Below are 25,366 nucleotides of genomic sequence, written 5' to 3' on the forward strand. Positions count from 1 at the left end.
CCCCATGGGCTCCTGTGCCCCCACCCAGCTCTATACCATCCCTCTCCTCTCGTTCACCAGCCACCTTGCTTTGCACCGCTCCCCCTTAGGGCCTTTGCTGTCAAGGTGGTCTCCATGTGTCAAAGAGGGACTCTGATCAACTACTTCATCTCAAATACCATCTTCACAGTAAGGCCTGCCTGCCCTCCTCTTTAATACCACGACTGTTACCAGCCCCTCCCCAGCCCTCCTGACTTCCTGATGCCTCTCCACTTTCCTTTTCTTTTGTAGCACAGACCAAAAAGAGCAGGTCATGTTACTGATTTTGCTTCCTCCAATAGCCAGTTGTGTTCACAGATGTACCTGAGCACCTGGAAGGCTGGCTGCCTAGCACTCATGAATGCACAGTAGGTACTCGGTCTAGGTTTGCTGAATGACTGAATCTTCGATCCCGCACAACCATCAAACGAGGTAGACAGCATCATCCCTGTTTTCTGGATGAGGAAACTGAGGTACAGAAAGGTTATGTAGGCCTGAGGTCACCTGGCTAGGAATTGATGGGGCAGGATTTAATCCAGGTGCCTGACTCCAGAACGTTGACTCTTAAGCCCTGTTTTGAGCTAAATGCAGCAGCAGCATAAACAGCCTGTTTTGTGCCTCAAAAGGTGAACAGTGAGAGGCACAGCTGGGCAGGGACGTGTCAGGTCAGGGGAAGAAACTGAACTGGGTAGTGGGGATTAACTGGATGCTGTCTGCCAGCAATTTCTGCCTCTTGCATTTTATCTGCTTTAGGGTTGCAAGGGGCAGAGCTATGAACACGGATGCCCACTCAACAGCCAGTTCCTGGGCCAATCACAGGGTTGGGAGCTGTGGCACCAGGGTTCCGGAACCCCACAGACTAGGACGTTTGCCAAAGAACCTAAGCCCTACCAGCCTTTGATGACCCCTGGGTTCCTCCCAATTCCCCTCCTCCATGTCACGGTTCCTGGCTGGTGTTCCTGAAGAGTGGGCTATACATGAGTTCTGTAAATGCCAGTCCAGTTAAGTCAAAGGGGGTGGCTCCCACTTGTACCTGTAGGCTCCAGCTAAGATCTGTGTGGCCCTGCCCGGCATCTGGCTGTCATCCGGGAAACAATCACTGTTCACAAACAAGGGCTTCACTTCTTCGCTTGCTCCATCTCCTGCTAAAGTCAGAATGTGAACACTGGCAAACAGCGGCTCCCAGTAACTCTGCTAGTCAGAAGTGATTATTCCAGCAGTTCAGAGGAGGAAGTGGCGGTGCCCAGGGCCACGGGATTAGAAGAGCAACGGAGCTAAAGGATCCTGCTCAGTCCAACCACCTTGTTCCCACTTACTCAGCCGGGCCACTTTCTTTGGAGAAACTGATTTCCTTCTGCTTGCCCTTGAAAGGGGATCCGAAGGAAATCGGAGCTACCGGCAGTAGCTACCCTCCGGAAGATGGAGAATCTTCTTCACCTTCTCCTCTGCGTAGGAGAATCCAATTTCGGTGCAGAGCAGATGGAAAAGGGGCCATGGGAATCAGCCCTGCTCAGGGACCGGGTTCGCACTTTCTCTCAAGCTCTGGAGCCTGAAAAATGAGCATTCCCCGGGGACGACCCATGTAAGAATTTGGGCTATATTCAGCATAGTGCAGCGGCCAGCAGCCCTGTGTCGGGGTGGGGTCCGGAGGCCCTCATTTCTGCTTGCCCCTCACTGCCACATAACCTTGGGTCAGAGTCCCTCATCCTCTCCTCTCCCTCGGCCACTGTGCACAGCGGCAACCGTGTTCACTTCAGCGAGCAACGAGCCCCGTGACCCCCACTCAGGGCCAGGACTCACCGCAGCCCCTCTGCGCAACCCCAGGGTCGTCTCGAGGCTGGGAGTGGCCTCCGGATGCGGAGTGGCCTTTCCTAACCCGGGGACTCCGCACGTGGGCGCCAGGCCCGGAAGGCGCGGATGTGAGCGCTACCTTCGGCGTCCCGCAGCGGCAGGAGGGGCTGGGCGGCCCGGGCTTCGGCTGGCCGGGGGGTCGCAGGGGAGTCTGAAATGAGGCGGCCGACGGCGCGCGGGGCCTCCTCTCCGCTCCATCCCGCACCCCCAATTCCAGCTTCCATCCCCAGCCGCGACTCCCGGTCGGCCGTTCCGGGCGTCCACTGGCGCGCGTGTCCTGGGGGCGCCAGAGAAGGAGAACAGCGGAGAAAAGAGCCCTGGGCCGACCTTCGGGACCGGCGGGCCCGTGGGGAGGCCCGGGCGCGGCGACGTGGCTGACCCACAAAGCCCCCGGCCCGGCGGCCAGGCCCAGGCGCGCGCGGAGCGGGGCGGGCCGGGGGTGTCGGATGTCACCCCCAGCGCACACCTCGGCCGCGGGGCGGGGGAGCGAACCACTGAGATGCGGAGACCTCCCCGGTCCTAGAGCGGAGCAGGAAGTGTCCCAGGGGAGGGAGCCGGAGGGCTCCGGCCTTTCCTTTCCTCGGCGTCCGGCGGGCTCCCGCGGCGGCCAGGCCTGCGCCGCCCGCCACCAGGGACGCGCCGCGGCGGTGAGTGCACCCCGGCTCCCGCGGCCGGCCCCGCCCCGCCTTCCTCGGCCCGCGCCCGGCCTCCGCGGCGCCGCCTCCCGGCCCAGAGCCCAGCGCTCAGGAAGGTGCGGGCGGGGGAGAAAGCAACACCATTGTTTTTCAGGCGCCTCCATTTGCCCCCGAGCCGAGCCGTGGCTTTCCGGATGATCGGGAGACGCGGTCTGGACGGGCCGGGAAAGGAGCCGGGCGCCTGCGGAGACCCCGCCTCAGCGAGTACGCCCGGCCGGGCGGGCTGGGAGGATGAGGACGGCTGCCCTGGACTTCCGCCGCCACAGGAGGGCTTTCGGCCGGACGCCGGGAGGGAGCTCCAGGCTGTGAGGTGAGGAGCCCGGAGCCGGCGAGACGGGAGATGCGCGTGTGAGGGAGACCGAGGGCGCGGAGGGCGGGCTCCCCCTTCCCTGGCCCACAGCGACCTTCTCCTTCCCTTTCTGCCGATCCAGCTCCGTCCCTCCTCCGCGAAAGGCTGGGAGCTCGCTCCGCCCCTGCGGGGCCCTCCTCCGCCTCACTCACGTTAGTTCATTCATCAGGCATCTCCTCCGAGCCTCCGACGCGCCAGGTGCCGCCGTGACAAAGACAGACGCGGCCGTCTGGTTGGAGACGATCCGAGTGGCAGCCCGGGTGGGCGCCGGTGCTCCGGGGGGGCGGACCTGAGTAGTCCTGGGCGCTGCAGGTGTGTGATGGGCGCCGCAGGGGGGCCGCCGAGCAGGGCGGGTGGGGCCCACCCCGGGCTCCAGATGCCGGAGCCGCCCTGGAAGGGAATCCGGTGGTGGGGAGCGCTGTAATGCGTCCAGCCCGACGCCTCCACGGCCCCCATATGCGTTTCTGTGTATGTTGTTACTTTGGAAAGCAAAGAGAGCAGTGGGTGTTTCTGGAACCACTCCGTTTTTTCGTAGCTTTTCTGGCATCACTTGTCTTTCTGTGAAATGGGAGTGAGGCCCGAGTCCCCCTTCCCACCTTGTGAGCTGTTGGAGGTTAAGACGCGGCCACGCTGGACAACCTCGTGCAGATGGGGGAGTGGCAGGCACTGCCGGTCCTAAGGATCACAGAGACTTGATGGCAGAGAAGGGGACTGTGAGTGTCCCCATGTGCCCTTTCACGGGCCCAGTGTTCTAAAGTGGGAATCATGAACACCAGCCAGGTATACTGGTTGCTGGTCTCTTTTGCCACTCTAGTTGTGGCAGAAGTGTCGGCTAGTTGTCTGCACACCAGCGGGGAGGTGTAAGGACCCCTGAGTCCCACCTTGGGGGTGTGGCAGCTGCAGTGTCCAGGGGTTCTTTGAGGGCTAAGCTGTGCAGTGACGGACCCACTCTTCTGTCCTGGCCGAGGAAGGGCTTTGGTGGGTGTGCCATAGCCTTGGATGTGGTTTGAAGAGGGCAAGGATAGAAAATAGGGTGGAGGCGAGGTTGAAGGTCAGGGCAGAGTTGGCAGAAGGCTCATAGGAAACCATTGATACTTGCAAATGCAGTGTTATTTGTCCCTGGTAGACTGCATGTAGCTGTCTCATGTGATGTTCCCTGTCTCTGGCTGTTTTCCCTTGCCTCCCATTGCAGACTCTGCTGGGCAAAGCTGATTCTGGCTGGGTTGTCCATCTAGCACGCAGCACCATCAGCCCTCTGCCACCAGAAGGGTGGATTTTCCATTCCTGGATGTGCTTGAAGGCTCATCCGATGCATGTCTGTCGTTGTCGTTCCAGCACCATTTGTAAAGGTCTTAAGAACAAGAACAGGGACTTCGGCTCCAGAGCTTCAAGATAGTGGCCTGCTTGGCCTGCCCATCTCGGGTCTCTCCAGGAGGACCCAGCCACTCAAGGTACCAGAGCGTCTTGATTACATCTGCATGTGGCGCTGTTGGTTTCCTGGGAGGCTCAAAACAGCAGTGTCACGTTGAAATGCCACCACTTTCTCCCAGATTTCCTGTCTTGTTCATCCAGTCACCCACTTACGGGAATCCACACGTAATGGTACTGGTGAGGGGAGGACATCTTTCTGTCTGTTTCATCCTGTGTGTAAAGACCAGCCACACCAACACTCCCTACCTTTCCCAGGGCTTCTCCAAAGGGCTGGTCTCTGAGGGCATTGACAGTTTCCTTGTCACTGTCCCCCAGAAATGACCACAGGAGACCAGAACACTGAAGCCAGTGATTTCTGTTTGGAAATAGGGTCGTCTTCTGCTGCTGACCCCCATCAAATCCCATCATGCCCACAGCCCTGTGCCCCCGAGTCTTGGCTCCGAAGGAAAGTGAGGAGCCCAGGAAAATGAGGAGCCCACCTGGAGAGAACCCTAGCCCCCAGGGGGAGCTTCCCAGCCCTGAGTCCTCTCGGCGCCTCTTCCGCCGTTTCCGCTACCAGGAGGCGGCGGGCCCCCGGGAGGCCCTGCAGCGCCTCTGGGACCTGTGCCGGGGCTGGCTGCGGCCTGAGAGGCACACCAAGGAGCAGATTCTGGAGCTGCTGGTGCTGGAGCAGTTCCTGGCCATCCTGCCCCGGGAGATCCAGAGCTGGGTGCGGGCGCAGGAGCCTGAGAGCGGAGAGCAGGCTGTGGCCGCGGTGGAGGCACTGGAACGGGAGCCCGGGAGACCCTGGCAGTGGGTGAGTAGAAGGGGTGGGGCTGGGACGGGTAGAGATCTGGTACTTAGAAACACTTTGGCGGGGCCATGCGTGCGCTGGCTGGGGAATGAGGAATTCCATCCAGAGCCATGTACTTTGGTTAGGCCCAGACTAGAGTTTCCTAAGAAAGCCAGTTTTACTCTCTGAAGGCTCTAATTTGGGCATGATAGTGTCGTGCCCATTTATAGCCCAGTCCAGGGCCTAAGTTGAGCCTTTGATGGTCAGCTGTGGAGTGGATGGTCACCAGGCCCAGGGAGAGATGGGACCTCTTCACCTAGCCCTGAAAAGCTGTCTCTGGGATTGCAGCTCAAGCACTGTGAAGACCCTGTGGTGATTGATGATGGGGACAGTCCTCTGGACCAGGAGCAGGAGCAGCTGCCGGTAGAGCCCCACAGCGACCTTGCAAAGAGCCAGGATGCCCAGCCCGTAGCCCAGGCACAGTGCCTGGGGCTCCCAAGCAGACCACCAAGCCAGCTCAGCGGGGACCCAGGTATGCAGCCCAGGGGAGTGTAGCGGGGTGATTTGGGGGAGCGCACACCCCGTACTGTGCACTGGGTGCGGTTTTTGTTAAGCTGATGGCTTTTACATCAGCAGTTTTCTCCTGTCCCCGAGGAGCTATGAGCTGTTGTCAGGGTCTGAGTCTCTTCCTAGAGCAATTAAATGAGAACCTCATCAGGATGTTTGTCCTCTTCATGGTTCTAGATCCTCTCAGAGCTAACTCTTCTGTAGGTGGGTGTCATTGAGGTGGTGCCCTCTCACCTCTTTGAGGATGCATCTCTGCGGGATTTGTCAGTTTGATGACAGCTAGGGACTGCCAGTGTACAGCTAGGGCCTGCTGCATGACTGGAGCATGGCCATTTCTTGTCTCTTGGAACCTCTGTTTCCTTGGCTACCTCCTGTTTACAGGAGCATTGTGATGCTGCAAAGAGATATAGAAATATTTTGGAGGACACAGGGTAGTATCTAGTGTGTGTGGGGCCAGAACATCAGCTAGGCATAGTTTGAGTATGTATATGAAGTACATGGTAGCTACAGGAAAGTAGTTTTTTCGTCAGGTAAACTTAGATTTGAATCTTCTGGGTATGACCTGGGGCATGCTTCTAAACTCTGAAAGCCTCAGTTTCTTCCTCTGTCCAGCAGAGATAGTAATTACCTTTTTTGGGGTTTTTGGACAATTAAATGAGATACAACCTATAAATGATTGAGCACAAGGCCTGAGGTGCCCAAAACTTTAAGTACATATCATGGGAAACCAGCGCCCTTGGGTTGAAGGAAGTCTGGCACGTGGGTTCCTCTGGGTGGACTTGCCATGGTGCTTTATAGGTACAGTGGAAAGAGAGTGTCTGGGGGTCCAAGGGGACTTTCTTATGACTCTGGGTGGACTTGCAACAGTGCTCTACAGGTACAATGGAAAGAGAGTGTCTAGGGGGCCAGGGGAGACTCTTATGACTTGTAGAAGTTGTGTTTGGCGTTATGGTAAGCTTTTCAGTAATAAAACCAAAATGCCTATTAAATTTCTGTGTGTAGAAAAACTATAGTGACTTCTGTACCAATCACATAAACTCTTCAGCCTTTTCTTGCTTATAAGTCGAGATTAGTGTGTTGTTGGCTGCCATAACAAAGTACCACAGACTGGATGGCTTATGTAACAGAAATGTATTCTCTCACAGTTCAGGAGGCTGGAAGTCTGAAGTCAAAGTATCAGCAGCCTTGGGTTCTTCTGAAGCCTCTCTCCTTGGCCTGTAGACGTGCCTAATGTTAACACTAAGAGAAGTTTGCAGATAGACATTTAGAAGGAGCTGGGGCTGGGCATGGTGGCTCACACCTGTAATCCCAACACTCTGGGAGGCTGAGGCGGGCGGATCACCTGAAGTCAGAAGTTTGAGACCAGCCTGGCCAAGATGGTGAAACCCCATCTGTACTAAAAATACAAAATTAGTTGTGTGTGGTGGTGGGTGTCTATAATTCCAGCGTTTCAGGAGGCTGAGGCAGGAGAATCGCTTGAACCTGGGAGGCGGAGATTGCAGTGAGCTGAGATCACGCCATTGCATTCCAGCCTGGGTAAAAACAGTAAAACTCCATCTCAAAACAAACAAAAAAAAAAAAAAAGAAGGAGCTAGGAGGGGAAGTCTCTTATGCCACTGGCTCTCTTTGGGACCCGTGAAAACCTATGAATATCCGGCCCTGAAAGCTGACAACAAGCTTTGCACCAGGACTCTTGATGACAGGCGGTTTTCTTTCAGGGAAAGGAAGAGGAAGATGTTTACACTAAGAGAAGTTTGCAGAGCAGGTGTAACAGACACCTTCTCTCTCTGGGTCTCTTTACATGGTCTTTCCTTTGTGTGTGTCTGTGTCTTAATCTCCTCTTCTTATAAGTACACCAGTCCTATTGGATTAGGGCCCACCCATATGACCTGATTTTATCTTAATGACCTCTTTAAAGACCCTATCCCCAAATACTCAGTCGCATTCTGAGGTACCTAAGGGTTAGGGCTTCAACATGGGAATTTGAGAGGGGCGTAACTTAGCCTGTAATAACAGGCATAAGGGAAGCAGCCAGTCGCCCACATAATGCACGTGCAAGTAGCCTGGGTTATGCAGGAAGTGGGGGGCTGTGAGAGGCCTTGTAGTGGGGTCTGGGAAGGTGTGCAGGTGGAGGGGAAGAAGTTTCAGGAACTACAGCAGGCTGTGCAGTTGCTTCTTGATAAAGTTCTGAGATAAGCCAGCAACCACAGATGGGCTTTAGGAAAACAGGGCCAGCTCTCCCATTTCCATGAGCAATAATCAATAGGCAAAGTAGGTATGATGAGAGTTAGCAATCAGGAAAACCTTAACTATTAGGACAATTAATCATTGGAATGCACTACCTGTCAGAGCTGTATAGTTCCTCATCTTGAAGATCTTCCCCAAAAGCTAGATTTTGTGTAGGGTCTGCAACTCTCCGAAGTGATTCTCGAGAGGGTCCATGTGTTCATTTATCGCGGCCAAAGGTAGGGTGGGACTAGATAGTCATATATATATATATATATATATATATGACTACATATTCGTGTATATATATATATATATATATATATATATGTGAATATTTGGGATAACTACATATCCCAGAAGGTGGCAGGTGTGAGGAAGCAGAACTAAAATACCACCTCCTAGCCAGGCATGGTGGCTCATGCCTATAGTTCCAGCTACTCAGGGGGCTGAAGCAGGAGGATCGCTTGAGGCCAGGAGTTTGAGACCAGCCTGGGCAACATAGCGAGAACCCACCTCTAAAAGATAAAACTCCCCCCTGGGAGATGTCGGTCAAAGAGTACAAAGTTTCCATTAGTTAAGATGAGTAAATTCTGGAGATCTGTGGTACAGCATGGTGATGTTGATTAAAAATAAGGCGTCTTATACTTGAAAATTGCTAAGAAAGTAAATAAGAAATGTTCTCATCACAAAAATATATGAGGTGTAGATTTGTTAATTAGCTTAATTTAATCATTTCACAATGTATAGTTATATTATACAGTTTTTGTACACAAAATACATACAATTTTGGTCAATTATACCTTAATAAAACTGGGAGGTAAAAGTAAGTTAAATAAAGATGAAGATAGAAACTTAAAATAGAACATACACACGGAAAAATGCCACCTCCTCAAATCTACGCCCATCCAGCCTGAGCTTCCCTTCAGACACAGTGAAGAGGCTGCCTTCCACTGAGACCCCTAGAATGGCACTGCCATCTGTGTGGGCTCCTGGCCCCATCCTTTGTTCCATATAGCCACTCCTGCAGCTGCTGTTTCCTGCAGGCTTTGTATCCCAGGTCTGAAAGGCCAGGGACACTGGCCTCTGGGGTTTGATTTGATAATGACTTAACATGTGACCTGGGGTTAACCGGTAGACTATAGCACAGCTCTCCAAGTCTTAACCTGAGAAAGGAGTACCTTTTGAAACACAGAGCTCATTTTTACATGGCTGCACTGTTGGCAGGGGATGTGGCTGATGGCAGAAGCCTGAACAAGGGGTAGTTTCCAATTCCAGGAGAGAAGAGTGGCAGAGTCCCTGGTAGCCCAAAATAAGGCTGGTGAGATGGTCCCAAAGCCACACTTTACATTTTGTATGAGGGTCTTTAGGACACTGTGTCAGATCCTCTTTCAGGAGTACCTACAGTGGTAACAGTTTTTTGTTTAATTTCTGTTTTCAAATTGACAAAAAATTGTATGTATTTACGGTGTATAGTGTGATGTTTTGATATCTGTACACATTGTGAAATGATTAAACCAAGCTACTTAGCTGGGCATGGTGGCACACCTGTAGTCCCAGCTACTCAGGAGGCTGAGGTGGGAGGATCCCTTGAGCTCAGGAGTTCTGTTCCAGCCTAGGCAACATAGTGAGACCAGTCTCTTAAAAAAAAAAAAAAAAGTCAAGCTAATTAATATAATGCATTACCTCATATACCTATCCTTTTTCTGTGTGTGGTGAAAATACTTCAGATCTACCCTCTTAGCAATTTTCAAGTACACAGTACGTTGTTACTGCCTATAGTCACCATGTTGTGCAATAGGACTCCTGAGCTTACTCCTCTCATGTCACTGAAATTTTGTACACTTTGACCAATGTCTCCCCTGTCCCCTCATTCCCTAGCCTCTGGTAACCAGCGTTCTGATCTCTGCTTCTATGAGTTCAGCTTTTTTGGAGTCCACGTTTAAGTGAGAACATGCAGTGTTTCTCTTTTTGTGTCTGGCTTATTGCTCGTAGCATGTCTTTCAGGTTCATCCATGTCATCACAAATGACAGGATTTTCCTTCTTTTTTTATGGAGTTCCACAGTAATTCTGATTGCCAACAGCCCTTACCTTTTTTTTTTTTTCCCATTTGCGACAGAGCCATGTTCTGTCACCCAGGCTGGAGTGCAGTGGTGCAGCTGTGGCTCACTGCAGCCTCCATCTCTCAGGCTCAAGCAATCCTTCTATTTCAGCTTCCCAGTTTTTTTATTTTTAGTAGAGATGAGGTCTCGCTATGTTGCTGAGACTGGTCTTGAACTCCTGAGCTTAAGCAATCCTCCCACTTTGGCTTCCCAAGGAGCTAGGATTACAGGCATGGGCCACCACATGCAGACCCTAAGAGTCCTTATAGATTCCTCAACTCTACGGCTTTTTCTTTTTCTTCTTCTTTTTTTTTTTTTTTTTCTTTTTCTTTTCAAGAAACAAATACTCTGTGTTGTCCATGCTGGTCTGGAACTCCTGGGCTCAAGTGATTCTCCCACCTCAGTCCCCAGAATAAGAATAGCTGAGATTACAGGCATGTACCACCACACACGGCTGAACTCCATAGAGTTTTAACCTTTAGTTTCCCATAGTTTGGATAACAATGCTGAGGTCCGGGAACCTACCTGAGGTGAAAGAGTTCATTTAATTGACCGTGCCATCATGAACCCAGGCACTCTCTGTTACAGCCCCCCTTGTTATATCTGGAAACAAAGTTGCAGCAATCTTTGTGGTTTACAGAGTGCTTTTCATGTGCATCATTTTGTAATCCTCATTTTACAGTTAAGAACAGAGACTGGGGTTTTATGAAAAGCATCATGAAACAGTTCCCTGTTGGTGCCTCTCTTGTAATTTTCTTTGCTACCAAAATGGAAATGGAAGAGCCGCGGGAAGCTCAGAAGGTATCAGCACCAGGCCTGGCCCTGGCCCACTTTAGGACACCGTTTTCTGATCTCTTTCAGTTCTGCAAGATGCTTTCCTTCTTCAGGAAGAGAATGTGCGGGACACACAGCAGGTGACCACCCTTCAGCTACCCCCGGTGAGTGGTTTCTACAGGAGTCCTTGAAAATCCCGTGTTTGCCTCTGTAGGCTACAGGGCAGCTTTCCTAGGACCCCAGCCAGCTTTCTGACTGCCACACAGGATGTTCAGTCCCAGCCCAGAAAAGCTAAAATAGGCAGAGCGTGAGCTTAAGAGACGCCCCATTTCTCCTCCTGCCCTATGGTCCCCGCCGCCCACTGGGTTGACTGTCATCAGGCCACCTTCAGGAAGCTTTGTGCAGACGATGGCAGGAAACAAAGGCCCGTGAGTCCCCATTGATGGGCCTCCCAGCATGCCTAAGTTCCCCTCTTGTGAAAAAGGAGATCTCTCTGCTCTTTTATTTTACAGAGAATTTTTCAATTTAATAATCATCGCAGCAATGGTTATATTTTAGAAATGTTAGGAAGTGGAGGGAAGAAAGCACAGATAATTTCAGTCCTGTCACAGATCTACGTGGTGAGTCATTCCAGAATTTCCTCGAATGTTCTCGTTCATGTTTTTGTATAAGACTTGCTTACTCGGGCGCTCTGAGGAGTCAGTCAGGGCTGGGGGCTGGTCCAGCAGGTGATCTCACTCGCCTCTCTCTAGCCCAGTTGCTGTCTTTGGCCATGTTTTCTGGCCATATCTCCTTCACTTTGCCTCCTAACACTTTCCACTGGCTGGCACGAGATTTAGTTATGACAGCATCATCCCTTCCCATGGGAACAGGATGTGTGGCTCCTGCTTTTGTTTAGTTGCTCCTTACCCAACAGAAAACTGTGAAAAACAGTTGACACTCTATTATCATGTCTCAGCAGAATGTCGGAAGCTGAGCAGTTTGCTTTCTGCACAGTTCATTTGACATGACTTTATTTTATTTTTATTTTTAGAGACAGGGTCTTGCCTTGTCACCCAGGCTTCAATGCAGTGGCACAGTCGTAGCTCACTGCAGCCTCAAACTCCTAAGCTCAAGCCATCCTCCCACCTCGGTCTCCTGAGCAGCTGGGACTACAGGTGCATGCCACTACACCCAGCTAAGTTTTGTATTTCCTTGTAGAGACAGGGTCTCACCATGTTGCCCAGGCTGGTCTCGAACTCCTGACCTCAAGTGATTCTCCTGTCTCAGCCTCCCAAAGTGCTGGGATTATAGGCGTAAGCCACTGCCCAGCCAACATGACTTTAAACTTGGAGAAGGGAGGGCTAGGGATGGGAAGGAGTTAGCCAAGTTACCCAGTTAGGGGGCATCTCCATAACTTGCTTTTGCCCCACCAAAAATGTGGCACACGCCCGTTTACCCTGATGCTCAACACATACATGTCAGCATCTGCTGTGTACTGTGACCATTCCCAAACACAAAGGAGGTAAAACCAGTATTTCTTATTAAAATTTGGACCTTTAACCAGTGTAACACATAAGGGGATGCTGTTAATTCAGTACCTAATGAGGTTTGGTCTTCATCTTTCAATTCCTGCAGTCCCTAGTAAATGCCATAGCAAGTACAGTACAGAGATTTTGATAAGTCAGTACTGTTTTATTACTCTGATAGTTTCTTCCCAGTGTAATAAAAGTCACCATCATGAAGATCTTGTTTATAAGTGTTTTTTAATTTCTGTTTTTAATTGTGGTAATATACACATAGCATAAAATTTTCCATCTTTAAGTATGCAGTTCAGTGGTGTTAAGTATATTTACATTGTTGTACACCCAATCTATAGAACTTTTTCGTCTTCCCAAACTGAAATTGTTTATATATTAAATAATAACTCCCCATTTACCCTTTCCCTTAGCCCCTGGCAACCTCCATTCTACTTTTAGTACCTATTAATTTGACTATAAATACCTCATATAATTGGAATTATGCACTATTTGCCTTTTTGTGACTGGTTTATTTCATTCAGCATAATGTCCTCAAGGTTCGTCTATGTTGTAGCATGTGTCAGAATTCCCTTCCGTGTTTTTTTTTCCCCTGAGATGGAGTCTTGCTCTGTTGCCCAGGCTGGAGTGCAGTGGCTCGATCTCGGCTCATTGCAACCTCTGCATCCCGGGTTCAAGCAATTCTCTTGCCTCAGCCTCCCGAGTAGCTGGGATTACAGGCACCCGCAACCACGCTTGGCTAATTTTTGTATTCTTAGTAGAGATGGGGTTTCACCATGTTAGTCAGGCTCTTGAACTCGAACTCTTGACCTCGTGATCCACCCGCCTCGGCCTCCCAAAGTGCTGGGATTACAGGCGTGAGCCACCGCGCCCGGCCATGAATTCCCTTCCTTTTTAAGGTTGAATAATACTCCCATGTGTGTATATATCACATTGTTTTTGTTTGTTTTTTTTTGTTTTCCCATGTATATTTTTTGTTTTTTGTTTTTTTGCTGTAAAATGTCCCGGTTCTGCCATAACTTATAAACATGATTTATACCGAGGAGATGGGAAAGTGGACGGGGCAGGGTGGACTGACCAGGGATGGGGAAGCTCCTCTCGCTGCCCCCTCGGGGCGGGCCCAGGCCCTTTGGAGGATGGGGACGCCAGGATACTCCTCCCTGAGGCTGTCTGGCCGCCTCTGCCCCGGTGCTCAGAATCCTGCGTGCCCCTCAATTCCGGAATCCCTCCCGGGACCCCAGGCCCACTGGGCACGCTGCCCCTGCTGCTCAGAATCCCAAAGCGCCATTCAGTTCCAGAATCCCCTCCTCAGCTGCTGGGGGTGGCGGGTCCCTCCTTTCCGATGTCCCCCCAACCCCCGAGGGGGGAGGGAAGGGAGGGGGGCTCAGGTCTCCCCTCTGTGGCAGGGGGAGGTGGAGGTGGAGGTGGAATCGGAAGGGCGTGGAAGGCGGGGGCCAGGAGGGCTCGGCCAATGGTGAGGCCAAAGCCACACATTGTTTATCCATTCATCTGTCGATGGACATTTGCATTGCTTCCACATTTTGGCTTTTGTGAATAATGCTGCTACGAACATGGTACACGTGAAGTTTTGTTTTTCTTTTTAAATTAACCTTCTTATTTTTACGTAATTGTAGATTCACATGCCATTGTAAGAAATAACACAGAGATCCTGTGAACTTTTTAAACACTCAATGGTAAAATATAGAGTAAAAATCTATATTCTATAAATATAGTACAATGTCACACCCAGGGTATTGACATTGATACATGCAAGATACAGAACAGGTGCTTCATCAGAAGGATACCTCCTGTTACCTAATGTCCACATTCATTTCTTTCCTACCCTCATCCTCTCTTCAACCTCTGGCAACCACTGATCTGTTTTTCAGCTCTGTAATGTCATTTCATTTCAAGAATGTTATATAAATGGATTCATATAGTATGTAACCTTTGGGGATTGGCTGTTTTCATTCAGCGTAATTCTGTGGAGCTTCATTCAGGTTGTTGCGTGTGTTACTAGTCCATTGCTTTTCATTGCTGAGTAGTATTCCATCACATGGAAGTCCAGCAGTTCGTTTAACCATTCACTGGTTGAGGAACATCCGGGTTGTTTGGGGGTCATTATTATATAAAGCTGCTATAAATATTTGTGTGCAGGTTTTTATGTACACATCATTCTTCATTTCTCTGGGATAAATGCCCAGGTATGCAATCGTTGGTAGGTACAAAAGTTGGTAAGTTTTGTAAGAAAGCACTGTTATCTGATGTTGATATAGCTTTTTTCTTTCTTTTGATTAATAATTGCGTAATATATTTATTCCATCCTTTTACAGTCAACCTGCTTATATTATTATATTTGAAGTGAGTTACTTTTAGATAGTATATATTTGTTGTTTTATTTTGTTTGAGGCAGAGTCTCACTCTGTCACCCAGGCTGGAGTGCAGTGGTGCGATCTCAGCTCACTGCAACCCCCATCTCCTGGGTTCAAGCAATTCTCTTGCCTCAGCCTCCCCAGTAGCTGAGACTACAGGTGTGCACCACCAGGCCCGGCTCATTTTTGTATTTTTAGTAGAGACAGGGTTTCACCATGTTGGCCAGTCTGGTCTTGAACTTCTGACCTCACGTGATCCACCTGCTTCATCCTCCAAAAGTGCTGGGATTACTGGTGTGAGCCACTGCACCCGGCCTAGATAGTATATATTTGGATAATGTTTTCTAATCTACTCTGCCAGTTACTGTGTTTTGATTGATGTATGTAGACCATTTGTATTTAATGTCATTACTGACATGTTAGGGCTTAAGTCTGTCTTTCTATTTTTCTGGCTCTGTTTTTGTTTATCTGTTTCCTTTTTCCTATTTTTCTGTGCGTTACTTGAACATGTAGAATTCCATTTCGATTTACCTAGTGTGGTGTTGAGTATATGTATATTTTTGTATAGCTTTTTTAGTGGTTATTCTAAGTATTACATCATATATACATAACTTATCTAGTGAGTATCATTTTATCAGTTTGAGTGAAGTGTAGAAGCTTATTTCCTCTGTTCGGGCACCGTGGCTCACGCCTACAATCCCAGCACTTTGAGAGGCCAGGTGGGAGGAGTGCTTGAGCCCAGGAGTTTGAGACCAGCCTGGGCAACATAGCAAGACCTTGTCTCTACAAATAAGAATTCTAAAGAAATTAGCTGGGAATGGTGGTGTGCTCCTATAGTGCCAGCTACTTGGGAAGCTGAGGCAGAAGGATTGCTTGAGCCCAGGGGGTTGAGGCTGCATAGTGAGCTGTGATTGCATCACTGCACTCCAGCCTGGGTGACAGAGTGAGACCCCATCAGAAAAAAAAAGAAAAAGAAAGAAATATAATATACCTCCTTTTACATACCCTCATCCTTCTTCCCCTATTGTAATGCAGTTGTGTTAAATATTTCCTCTACATACATTTAGAACCGCATCATAGAGTGTTGTAATTTGTGCTTCAACTGTCAAACATTATTCAGAAAACTCAAAAGGAAAAAGAAAACCTATTTATTACCCATATTTTGGCTTACTGTTTTCTTTCTTCTTATGTTCCAAGGTTCCTTCTTTTTGTTTAGAGTATTTCTTTAGCCATTCTTTTAAGATAGATCTGCTGGTGATAGACTTACATATTTTTTCCTCATCTTAGTAGGTCTTCATTTCCCCATCATTCCTGAAGGATGTTTTCACCAGATGAAAGATTCACAGTTGACAGTTTTCTTTCAGCACTTGAAAAATATTATGTTATTTCCTTCTGGCCTCCATGGCTTTTGATGAGAAATCTGCTGTCATTCAAAAATTTTTTCCCTATAAGGAAGGTATTGTTTTACTCTGGCTGCCTTTAAGATTTTTTTCTTCTTTTGCCTTCAGTTTTCAGAAGTTAAATTATGCTGTGTCTTGTTGTGGATTTCTTTAGATTAACCTGTTTAGAGTTTGCTCAGCTTCTTGAATTTCTAGGTTTATTGTCTCTTTCCAAGCTTGGGAATTCTTGAGCTAGATTTTTCTAGTACTTTTTTAGTCCCTCTCTCTTTCTCCTCTCCAGAGTGCTAAGGATACAGGTTTTAGATCTCTTGTTAGAAACTGTGTAATTTATAAAGGTACCTGAGACTCTGTTCATTTTTTTTCAGCCTGTATTCTCTTTGTTGTTCAGATTGAATAACTTTATTTTTCCGTCTTCAAGTTGACTGAGTCTTCTGTCCCCTCCTCAGCTGAGCCTATTCACTGAGCTTCGTATTTCACATTGTGGTTTGTACTGTTCACATTTCCAGTTAGTTATTTTCTGTATCTTCTGTTTCTTTGCTGAGACTTTCTTTGTCTTTACAGACACTTTCTATTTTTTCTTTTGTTTGGAGTATGCTTATAATTGTTCATTGAAGCATTTTATGACGGCTTCTTTGTCAGATAGTTCTAACGTATCTGTCACCTGAGGGTTGGCATCTATTGATGGTTATCTTTTTTCATTCAGTTTCAGATCTTGGTATAGTGAGTGATTTTTACCTGCATATTTTTATATGATGCGACTCTGGACCTTAACTTCAGTGTAGCTGGTTTTTTTTGGTTGTGCTGTGTTGTTTTTGACATTGCTCCAGCAAGAGAAGGGCAGGTGGGCCACCACTTGTTATTACCTAGTGAAAGAACATCAGGTTTCCTCCTGGATCTCCACGGGCATCAAAGTGGGGATGCTCCTCACATGCCTGAGTGGGAGTGGAGTTCCAGCTCCCTACATGGTCTCCACTGGTGGCGGGGGGGGCTTGTTCTTAGCTAGCAGGGATGGAGGTCCCAGCTCCGCATTTGGCCTTCTCTGAGACCACCCCAGCAGGGGTGTTAGGGCACCTCATTGCACCTGGTGAGGGTGGAAGTCTAGGCTCCCCACTCATTCTCTGCTGGTGTTGGTAAGAAGGGGCCACAGTTTTCTTATGTGGTATCAAGTGGAGTTGAGCAGTTATTATCTGTTTGGCTGGGCTGCCCCTGTCCAGGTCCTGTGGCTTTTGTTGGAGCTTTTTTTTGGTCTATGCCCATGGGTATTTCTTGGTAGCTGGCTCCTTTGGCTTCAAGTCAGGGGAATATGTGATAGAAAGAAAAACCAGTGAACTTAGCACATGTTGTTCCAAGGTCCCTGGCCATTCTGCCACCCTCTCTCCACCTTTCAGAGTCTCCTGTGCTCATTTTATGTGCAATGTCCAGGGTTTTCATTGTACTTAGTGGGAGGCATTAGAAAAATCTCCTCTGAAGATTTAATCTTAAATAGACATGTTTATCTATTTTCCCCATCCCTTCTCGTGAAAAATTAACAAAATGTAGGAAGTGAAAAGATACCACTTATTCCCAGTCACGTGAGACGATTCTGCATGGTCTAGTGAACTTCCTTCTGGACTTTTCTCTGCCGATTTATTTGTGAGGCACACGAATAAATCGATCACAAATAAAAGGATCCTGCTGTAGATCAATGTCCTGTTTTTATGCTCCTCCCCAACATGTAAGCATTGGTCCATATGGTTCTAAAAGCTCCCTGGGGATCCTGCTAAGTGGCCGTGTCAGATTCTGTAGGTGACTGGAGTACTGTCTGTCCACCCACCTGGCCCTTGGACTTGGGTTTGCTTCTGTGATGCCATGACTGTCTAGTCAGTTTTCTGTCGCTTATAACAGAATACCTGAAACTGTAATTTATAAAAAAATAAATTGACTTCTCATATTTATGGAGGCTGAGAAGATTCAGGTTGAGGGGCTCCATCTGGTGAGAGCCTTCGTGCTGGTGGGGGCTCTGTGGTGTCCCGACGTGGGTGCAGGGCATCATGTGGCGAGGGGCTGAGTGTCCTGACATGCTTGCTCAGGTCTCTCTTCCTCCGCTTACAAAGCCACCAGTTCCACTCCCATGACAACCTGTTCATTACCTCTTAAAGGCCACCCTTTCAATGCTGCCACATGGGGGATCAAGTTTCTAGCACCTGAAATTTGAGGGACATATTCAAACTATAGCAAGTAGATCCTCAAACACCTAACCAAGGCTCAAAGGAAAAAGCAGCTAAATCTGTTGTTAATATATGCTCTCAATTTTTCCCTCAGGACCCCCACTGCACGCGCACACACACACACACACACCCCTCCCAGGAAGTCTCACACACACACACACACACACTTCCTCCCAGGAAGTCTTGTCAGAGTGATGGATTCTTTTGTATTTTTTGTCAACCGTGGCAATTACCATTTTTTTCCCCATTTAAGAAACCAACATCGAGTTGTCTCCCACAACTCCTTGTAAGGAAATCCAGTGGCTTCCCGAGGCCTGTTTTGGATTCTGTGGAACAGCCTGGGAAGACAGGCTTTTCCACACTGACCTCTTCCTAGCAGCAGATCCACTTAGGGGCTCATTCAGATACAGCCTCTGAGGCTCCACCCCTGACCTACTGAGTCAGAATTTTTACTAAGATGCCTGTGATTCATATGTACAGGCAAGAGTCCTTGTACCAAAACCCTGATTCAAATTTAGAATTTTTGAGGTATTCTCTTTATTTTTATTTTAAACTTTTTCTTTGGGATTAATTTTAAAGTTAGGGAAGATTGCAAGAACAGTACAGAGACTTCCAAATACCCTTTCCTTTACTTCCCCCATTCTCTCTCTCTCTTCCTTACCTACCCCCACCCCTTCATTCTATTTTTCCCCAAATCTTCAGTTAGATGCAGACGTTTGTGCCCCCTTATTCATGCCAAAGGAGCATATTTCCTAAACACAAGGACAATCTCTTAACCACAATACAGTTATCACGTTGAGGAAGTTTAACATTAAAACAATAATGATCCAGCATCGTTGCTTCTCATTTAGTTGTCCCATCTCTAACACTTCCTCCTTGGGTTCTCAATGTTTGTCATGCTGTGGATAGTTTTGAAGAGTAGAATATCGTGATAGGTGATACAGCTTCCTTCCTTCAGGTGGGGTTAGACTCACAGTGGCACTCAGGCCACGCGTTTTGCAGGAGAACCACACTGGGCTGTGCACTCCCCATGCAGCACATCTGGAGGCATTGAAGGTGGGGTGTCCTGCATGGGTCACGTCAGCTCTGATCACTGGGATACATATGTACAATTGATGCATAATTATTCCATAGGTGTTTTTTTTTATTAACATTCTTTTACTTTTCACCAAAATGATTCCTTTAAATGCCCTCTGCCCTCTATATTTTTGCTTTTTTTAAAAAAAAAAAAAAAAAAAAAAGACTAGTCAAGGCTGGGCTTGGTGGCTCACACCCATAATCCCACCACTTTGGGAGGCCAAGGTAGTTGAATCACTTGAGCTCAGGAGCTTGAGACCGGCCTGGCAACATGGTGAAACTCCATCTCTACTAAAAATACAAAAAAAAGTAGCTGGTCATGGTAGTGAATGCCTGTACTCCCAGCTACTTAGGGGGCTAAGGCCAAAAATCATTTGAACCTGGGAAGCGGTGGTTGCCATGAGCCAAGATTGCACCACTGAACTTCAGCCTGGGCGACAGAGCAAAAACCGATCTCAAAAAAAAGAGAAAGAAAGAAAATCACTCCTTTCCAGCCGTGTCCTGGGTGCCTGGCCCCAACACCCGGGGAAACCATCTGACAGTAACTGATAGTTTTCCAGAGAGGTAGGCAGATGCAAAGCATGTTTTAAAAATTATTCTGTTCCTTTTTTGCTTGTCACATAGATACTAGTAATATAAAAGTCATATGAGTTACTTTTCTTTTTTCCACAGAAATTTTATTTTGTGGTCCTTTCCAATTATATAAAGGACTGCTTTATTTTCCTCGTTTCCTAGTATTATATGGATATACCATCATTTTAAAAATGAAAATTAGGCCAGGCATCATGGCTCATATTGGTAATCCCAGCCCTATAGGAGGCTGAGGTGGGAGAACTGCTTGAGCCCAAGAGTTTGAGACCAGCTTGGGTAACATAGCAAGACCTCATCTTTACAAAAATAAAAAATTAGCCAGGCGTGGTGGCTCACTCCTGTAGTCCCAGCTACTTGGGAGGCTGAGCAGGAGGATTGCTTGAGCCCCGGAGGTTGAGGCTGCAGTGAGCTGTGATTGTGCCACTGCACTCCAGCCTGGGTGACAGAGTGAGACCCTGTCTAAAACAATATAAAGATAAAAATAGAAATTAAAATCAGTTTTTTGACACATTCCCATGGTCCATGATTCAAAGTTTATGAAAAAAATCTCCCTGTTACACCTAACCCCAGAGTCCCAGGTCCCTCTTGAGAAGCAGCTAACCTTCAGAACTCCTAGACGTCCTGCACTTGGTGGCTATCTGGATTCCATCATGCACAGGTGTTTTCCTGCAACAACATGCTTTGAAGAGAATTCCCTCTCAGTACAGAGAGGCCTTCATTCTTTCTGTGCATGTAGGATCATCCCTTGCGAGGTGTCTGTCGCTTACTTAATCCACTGTCTTGTTGATGTGTGTCAAGGTCTTCAGTATTTATTAGGTCAGTGCTGCAGTGAAGCAGCTTTTGTAGACTTCGCGTTGCGCATGCGCAACATCAACTTGAGGGATCTCTGCATTGAGGGGCAAGCACGCTGGTGACTTCTGGACATTGCCCAGCAGCCCACCATAGTAGTGGGGGATATGCAGCCTCCCCAGCACTGAGGAGGAAGACCTGTTTCTCCACATCCTTGGCCACCCAGCCAGGTAGCTGCCATGTGGATTTTGCCAAACAAGATAGGGATGAGGTGGATCCAAGAGCAGAAATGACAAAGCAGTGTGTCCCCTGGAGCCTGGACCTGGGATAGTCGGTCTCCTTTCTGTCTCTTCTATCTGCATATGTTGCTTTGGGCTCTTCCCTCAGCCCCAGCTTCCACACTCCCCCCTCCCCTAGTGCTATGGTCTGAATGTTTTTGTGTTCCCCTCCCCACAGCTTTGACATGTTGAAATGCTAGCCCCCAAGCTGCTGGCATTAAGAGGTGGGGCACTGGGGAGATGATCAGGTTATAAGGGCAAATCCGTCATAAATGGATTAGTGCCCTTATAAAAGAGGCCTCAGAGAGCAGCCTTGCCCCTTCCACCATGTGAGAACACAATGAAATGATGACCATCTATGGAGCAAGGAACTGGTCCCTCACTAGAACCCAACTATGCTGGTATCAGCTGGGGACTTCCTAGCCTCCAGAACTGTAAGACATACATTTATGTTGTTTATGAGTCCCCAATCTGCGGTATTTTGTTAGAGCAGCCCAAATGGATTAAGACAGAAAACTGGCACCGAACATTTTGGGTGCTACTCTAACAAATACAACGTGGAAGAAGCTTGGGAACTGGGTAATGGGTAGAGGCTAGAAGAGTTCTGAAGTGCAGGCTAGAAAAAGCCTGTGTTGCCATGAACAGACAATTTTTTCTTTTTTTTTTTTTGAGATGGAGTCCTGCTCTGTCACCCAGGCAGGAGTGCAGTGGCGCGATCTCTGCTCACTGCAACCTCAGCCTCCTGAGTAGCGGAGATTACAGACGTGCACCACCACACCTGGCTAATTTTTGTATTTTTAGTAGAGACAGGGTTTTGCCATTTTGGCTAGCTAGGCTGGTCTGGAACTCCTGACGTCAGGTGATCTGCCAGCCTCAGCCTCCCAGAGTGCTGGGATTACAAGTGTGAGCCACCATGCCCAGCCCGTGAACAGACTATTACGGGTGATTTCTAGTGAGGCTCCAAAAGAAAAGAGGAGATTTGAAATCCTCAACCAGAATGTTGGTAAAAATGTGAACAGTAAAGCTATTCTGATGAGATCCCAGATGGAAATGAGAAACGTGTGGTTGGCAATGGAGGAAAGGCCATCCTTATACTGGCCAATCCCTTGGCTGAACTGTGCTTATGTATTAGTGTTTTGTGGAAGGTAGAACTTATGAGCCACTGCAATTGGATATTTGGCTGCAGAAATATCTAAGCAAGGTTTTGAAGGTGCAGCTTGTGAAATGTGAAAAGAGAGAAGTGATTTAAAGATGGGATTGTTAATTAAAAGGGGAGCAGAACTTAAAGATCGGGAATATTTGTCAGCCTATGTTGATAAGAGTGGGCCAGCCTGTTTAGGAGAGAAGATAAAGGTTTTGCCATTGAAACTGAGGCTAGGAGCTAGTCCAAGAAAATGGAAAAATGACCCCAAAGGCAATTCAGAAATCATCAGGGCTCTTCTGCCCATCACAGGCCCAGAGCGCAAGACCCACAGCAAGCAGGGGACCACAGCAGAGAGCCCCGCTTCAGTCACCCCTGAAGCCCTAGAAGGTGGGGCCATCAGCGAAGTTCCAGCCCAAGAGAGCCTTGGGCCTCTGAAAGAGACAGAGGTGGGGCCACCACAGAGAACCACCTCGAGGGCAGGCCCTCACCAGGGGCTGCCATGAGGCGAGACCACCAAAAGCCAGGGGCAGGGCCACCCAGGGCCTTGGGGGCTCAACTCCTGCCCAGTGAAGCTGCCACCTGTGGGTTTGGAAGGCAGGGTCACCTCCCAACACAGTGGGCCTGGGGAGCACAGCATCAAGACAAAAAGGATTATTCTCCAGATTATTCTCAAGCTGTAAACCATAATGTGCTGTGACTCGTAGGTTTAGGACTTGCTTGGGACCTGTTACTCCTTTTCTTTTTTTCTATTTCCCATTTTTGGAATTGGAATGTTTATCCTGTGCCCGCCTCACCACTGTATATATGTGTGTGTGTGTGTCTGTGTGTGTGTGTGTGTGTGTGTGTTTTGTTTTGTTTTTTTTAAGACGGAGTCTCACCCTGTTGCCCAGGGTGGAGTGCAGTGGCATGATCTCAGCTCACTGCAGACTCCACCTGCCGGGTTCGAATGATTCTCCTGCCTCAGCCTCCCAAGTAGCTGGGATTACAGGCGCCCGCCACCACGCCCAGCTACTTTTTTTATTTTTGGTAGAGATGAGGTTTCACCACGTTGGCCAGGCTGGTCTCAAACTCCCGACCTCAGGTGATCTGCCTGCCTCGGCCTCCCAAGGTGCTGGGATTACAGGTGTGAGCCACTGCGCCGGCCTCACCACTATATTTGGAAGGCACATAACTTGTTTCATTTCACAGGTTCACAGCTGGAGAGAATTTTGTCTCAGGTAGAATTGTGCCTTGAGTTTCAACCGTAATTGATTTAGATGATATTTAAATGAGATGTTGGACTCCGGACTTTTGAGTTGATGCTGGAATGAATTAAGACTTTGGGGGTTATTGGGATGGAATGAATTTGTTTGGCATGTGAAAAGGATATGAATTTGGGGGAACCAGGGGCAGAATGCTATGGTTTCCGTGTTTATATCTCCCCAAAATTTGTGTTGAAATTGTAGTCCCCAAGATGATGGTATTAGGAAGTGGAGCCTTTTGGGGAGATGATCTGGTAACAAGGGCAAAGCCCTCATGAGTGGGATTAGTCCCTCCTAAAAGAGGCCCCAGAGAACTCCCTTGCCCTCTCCATCATGTGAGGACATAGAAGATGCCTGTCTTTTAACCAAGAAGTGGGCCCTTACCAGACACCCAGCCTGTTGGCACCTTGATCTTGGACGTCCAGCCTCCAGAACTGTGAGGAACAGATTTCTGTTGCGTAGAAACTGCCCGTCCTACAGCGTTGTGTTGTCACAGCCTCAATGGACTAAGACAGACACCTAGCTTGTCCTGGACTGAGGCATCCCTGTTCTCCTGTGCTTTCAGAATCGGGTTTCTCCATTCAAGGACATGATTTTATGCTTCTCTGAAGAGGATTGGTCCCTTCTAGATCCTGCCCAGACTGGCTTCTACGGAGAGTTCATCATTGGGGAGGATTACGGGGTCTCAATGCCTCCAAGTAAGACTTAACTTTCTCCCGTACCTCAAGGCCAGGGAACTGGGCAGGGGAGTTCTCTCTTGAAGTAAGAGTCAACTTCGTCCCATAAGATCAGGGAAGCGGGGCCTGCATCAGATCTCTTTGTTCACCCCCAACCTGGACAGGAGGTCATTTGCACACAGCGGCCCTACAGGCAGTGTGTCTGATTGACCATCACCTGCTGTCTCACCACATCAGGCTTATCAGAACCAAATAGAACATGTGCTGTATGTCCATTTCTCTTCCATCGTTCTTACCCTTTTGTCCCTTTATGTCTGCTTTACACCCGAAAGCCTCAGAGAGACCCCCAAGCCCATAGCTCTCCCTGCGTGTGCTGCCCCCACTGCCCCTGCACTGCCAGCTGTGGCCTTTTCACTTCTTGCCCTGATGGTGCCATGCCCGCTGGGCATCCCTCCACCTTCTCTCTTCTGGACCAGCCCTGGTTGCTGCAGGATCAGAATACTAATAAACATGTACCCTGCCTTTTTCTTTGAACAGACGACCTAGCTGCCCAGCCAGATCTGTCCCAGGGAGAGGAGAATGAGCCACGCGTTCCAGAGTTGCAGGATCTCCAGGGCAAAGAAGTGCCCCAGGTCTCCTACTTGGGTGAGTAATGATTCCAGAACTGAGTGGGCAGAGTAGGGGGAAGGGTTGCTGGCAGCCAGAGGTGAGCCCACTCGCTGGCTTCTCTCTGCGGCCCGTAATTGCCTTCTTCATGTCCCCAGACTCTATGTGGGTCTTGCGTGTCTTGTCTTGTCCCTGACTTTTCATAGAAAGAATGGGGGATCTTAATTTTGCCAGGCATTGGGATTGTACTCCCTTGGCCAAGGACTGGGAAATAATAGGAATGTCTTTCTCCTCTGCCTGTAAGTAACATCTGGTTTGTGCTGACAATGCAGCGGCCCCTCCAGGAGTGAGGTCAGATACTCATAAGAAGCCTAGTTGCAGAGGGAGTGTCTCCTCCTAACTGGGCACCGAGCACAGCCCTTTAAGGTGTCTCACCTGTCTAGTCTTCCCATCTGCCTGGTACAGGGGTGCTGTGAGGACACTGGGGTGTGGGGAGGTGCTGAGGCTCAGCAGCAGCAGTTTCCAGCCCTCCTTCAGGCTGTGTCACCAGCACTTGCACCCATGATCTCCATGCCATGGTGCTTCGAAGCATCTGCTCCTTCAGGAGGAAATAGCTTTGTACAGAATCATCAGCAGCTCCACACCTCCTTCCCCTTTGGGACCTAGAGCTGGCATGAAGCA

The 25,366-nt window shown here is 48.7% G+C and overlaps 1 protein-coding gene across 9 annotated transcripts in view; it reads left to right on the forward strand.

Annotated features, from left to right (window-relative positions):
• The first annotated feature begins 2,362 nt into the window (after positions 1–2,362).
• The window catches only part of ZNF496 (zinc finger protein 496), a 33,929-nt gene continuing 10,925 nt past the window's right edge, over positions 2,363–25,366 (forward strand). Inside the window, exons 1-10 of one of the 9 annotated variants that reach the window (XM_063724247.1) lie at positions 2,452–2,516; positions 2,659–2,874; positions 3,083–3,225; positions 3,449–3,626; positions 4,249–4,364; positions 4,714–5,140; positions 5,465–5,648; positions 10,874–10,950; positions 23,968–24,100; positions 24,617–24,724. In XM_063724247.1, coding sequence (XP_063580317.1) covers positions 4,751–5,140; positions 5,465–5,648; positions 10,874–10,950; positions 23,968–24,100; positions 24,617–24,724 — 892 coding nt within the window. In that variant the 5' untranslated portion in view covers positions 2,452–2,516; positions 2,659–2,874; positions 3,083–3,225; ... (1 more) ...; positions 4,249–4,364; positions 4,714–4,750. Of the gene's footprint in view, positions 2,517–2,658; positions 2,875–3,082; positions 3,226–3,448; positions 3,627–4,105; positions 4,365–4,659; positions 5,141–5,464; positions 5,649–10,873; positions 10,951–23,967; positions 24,101–24,616; positions 24,725–25,366 lie in introns of those variants that run through there. The other 8 variants (XM_063724244.1, XM_063724250.1, XM_063724243.1 and 5 more) reach the window with 8 other exon arrangements.

This window comes from Pongo abelii, chromosome 1 (genome assembly GCF_028885655.2).
Source record: "Pongo abelii isolate AG06213 chromosome 1, NHGRI_mPonAbe1-v2.0_pri, whole genome shotgun sequence".
In the NCBI taxonomy this organism is placed as follows: Eukaryota; Metazoa; Chordata; class Mammalia; order Primates; family Hominidae; genus Pongo; species Pongo abelii.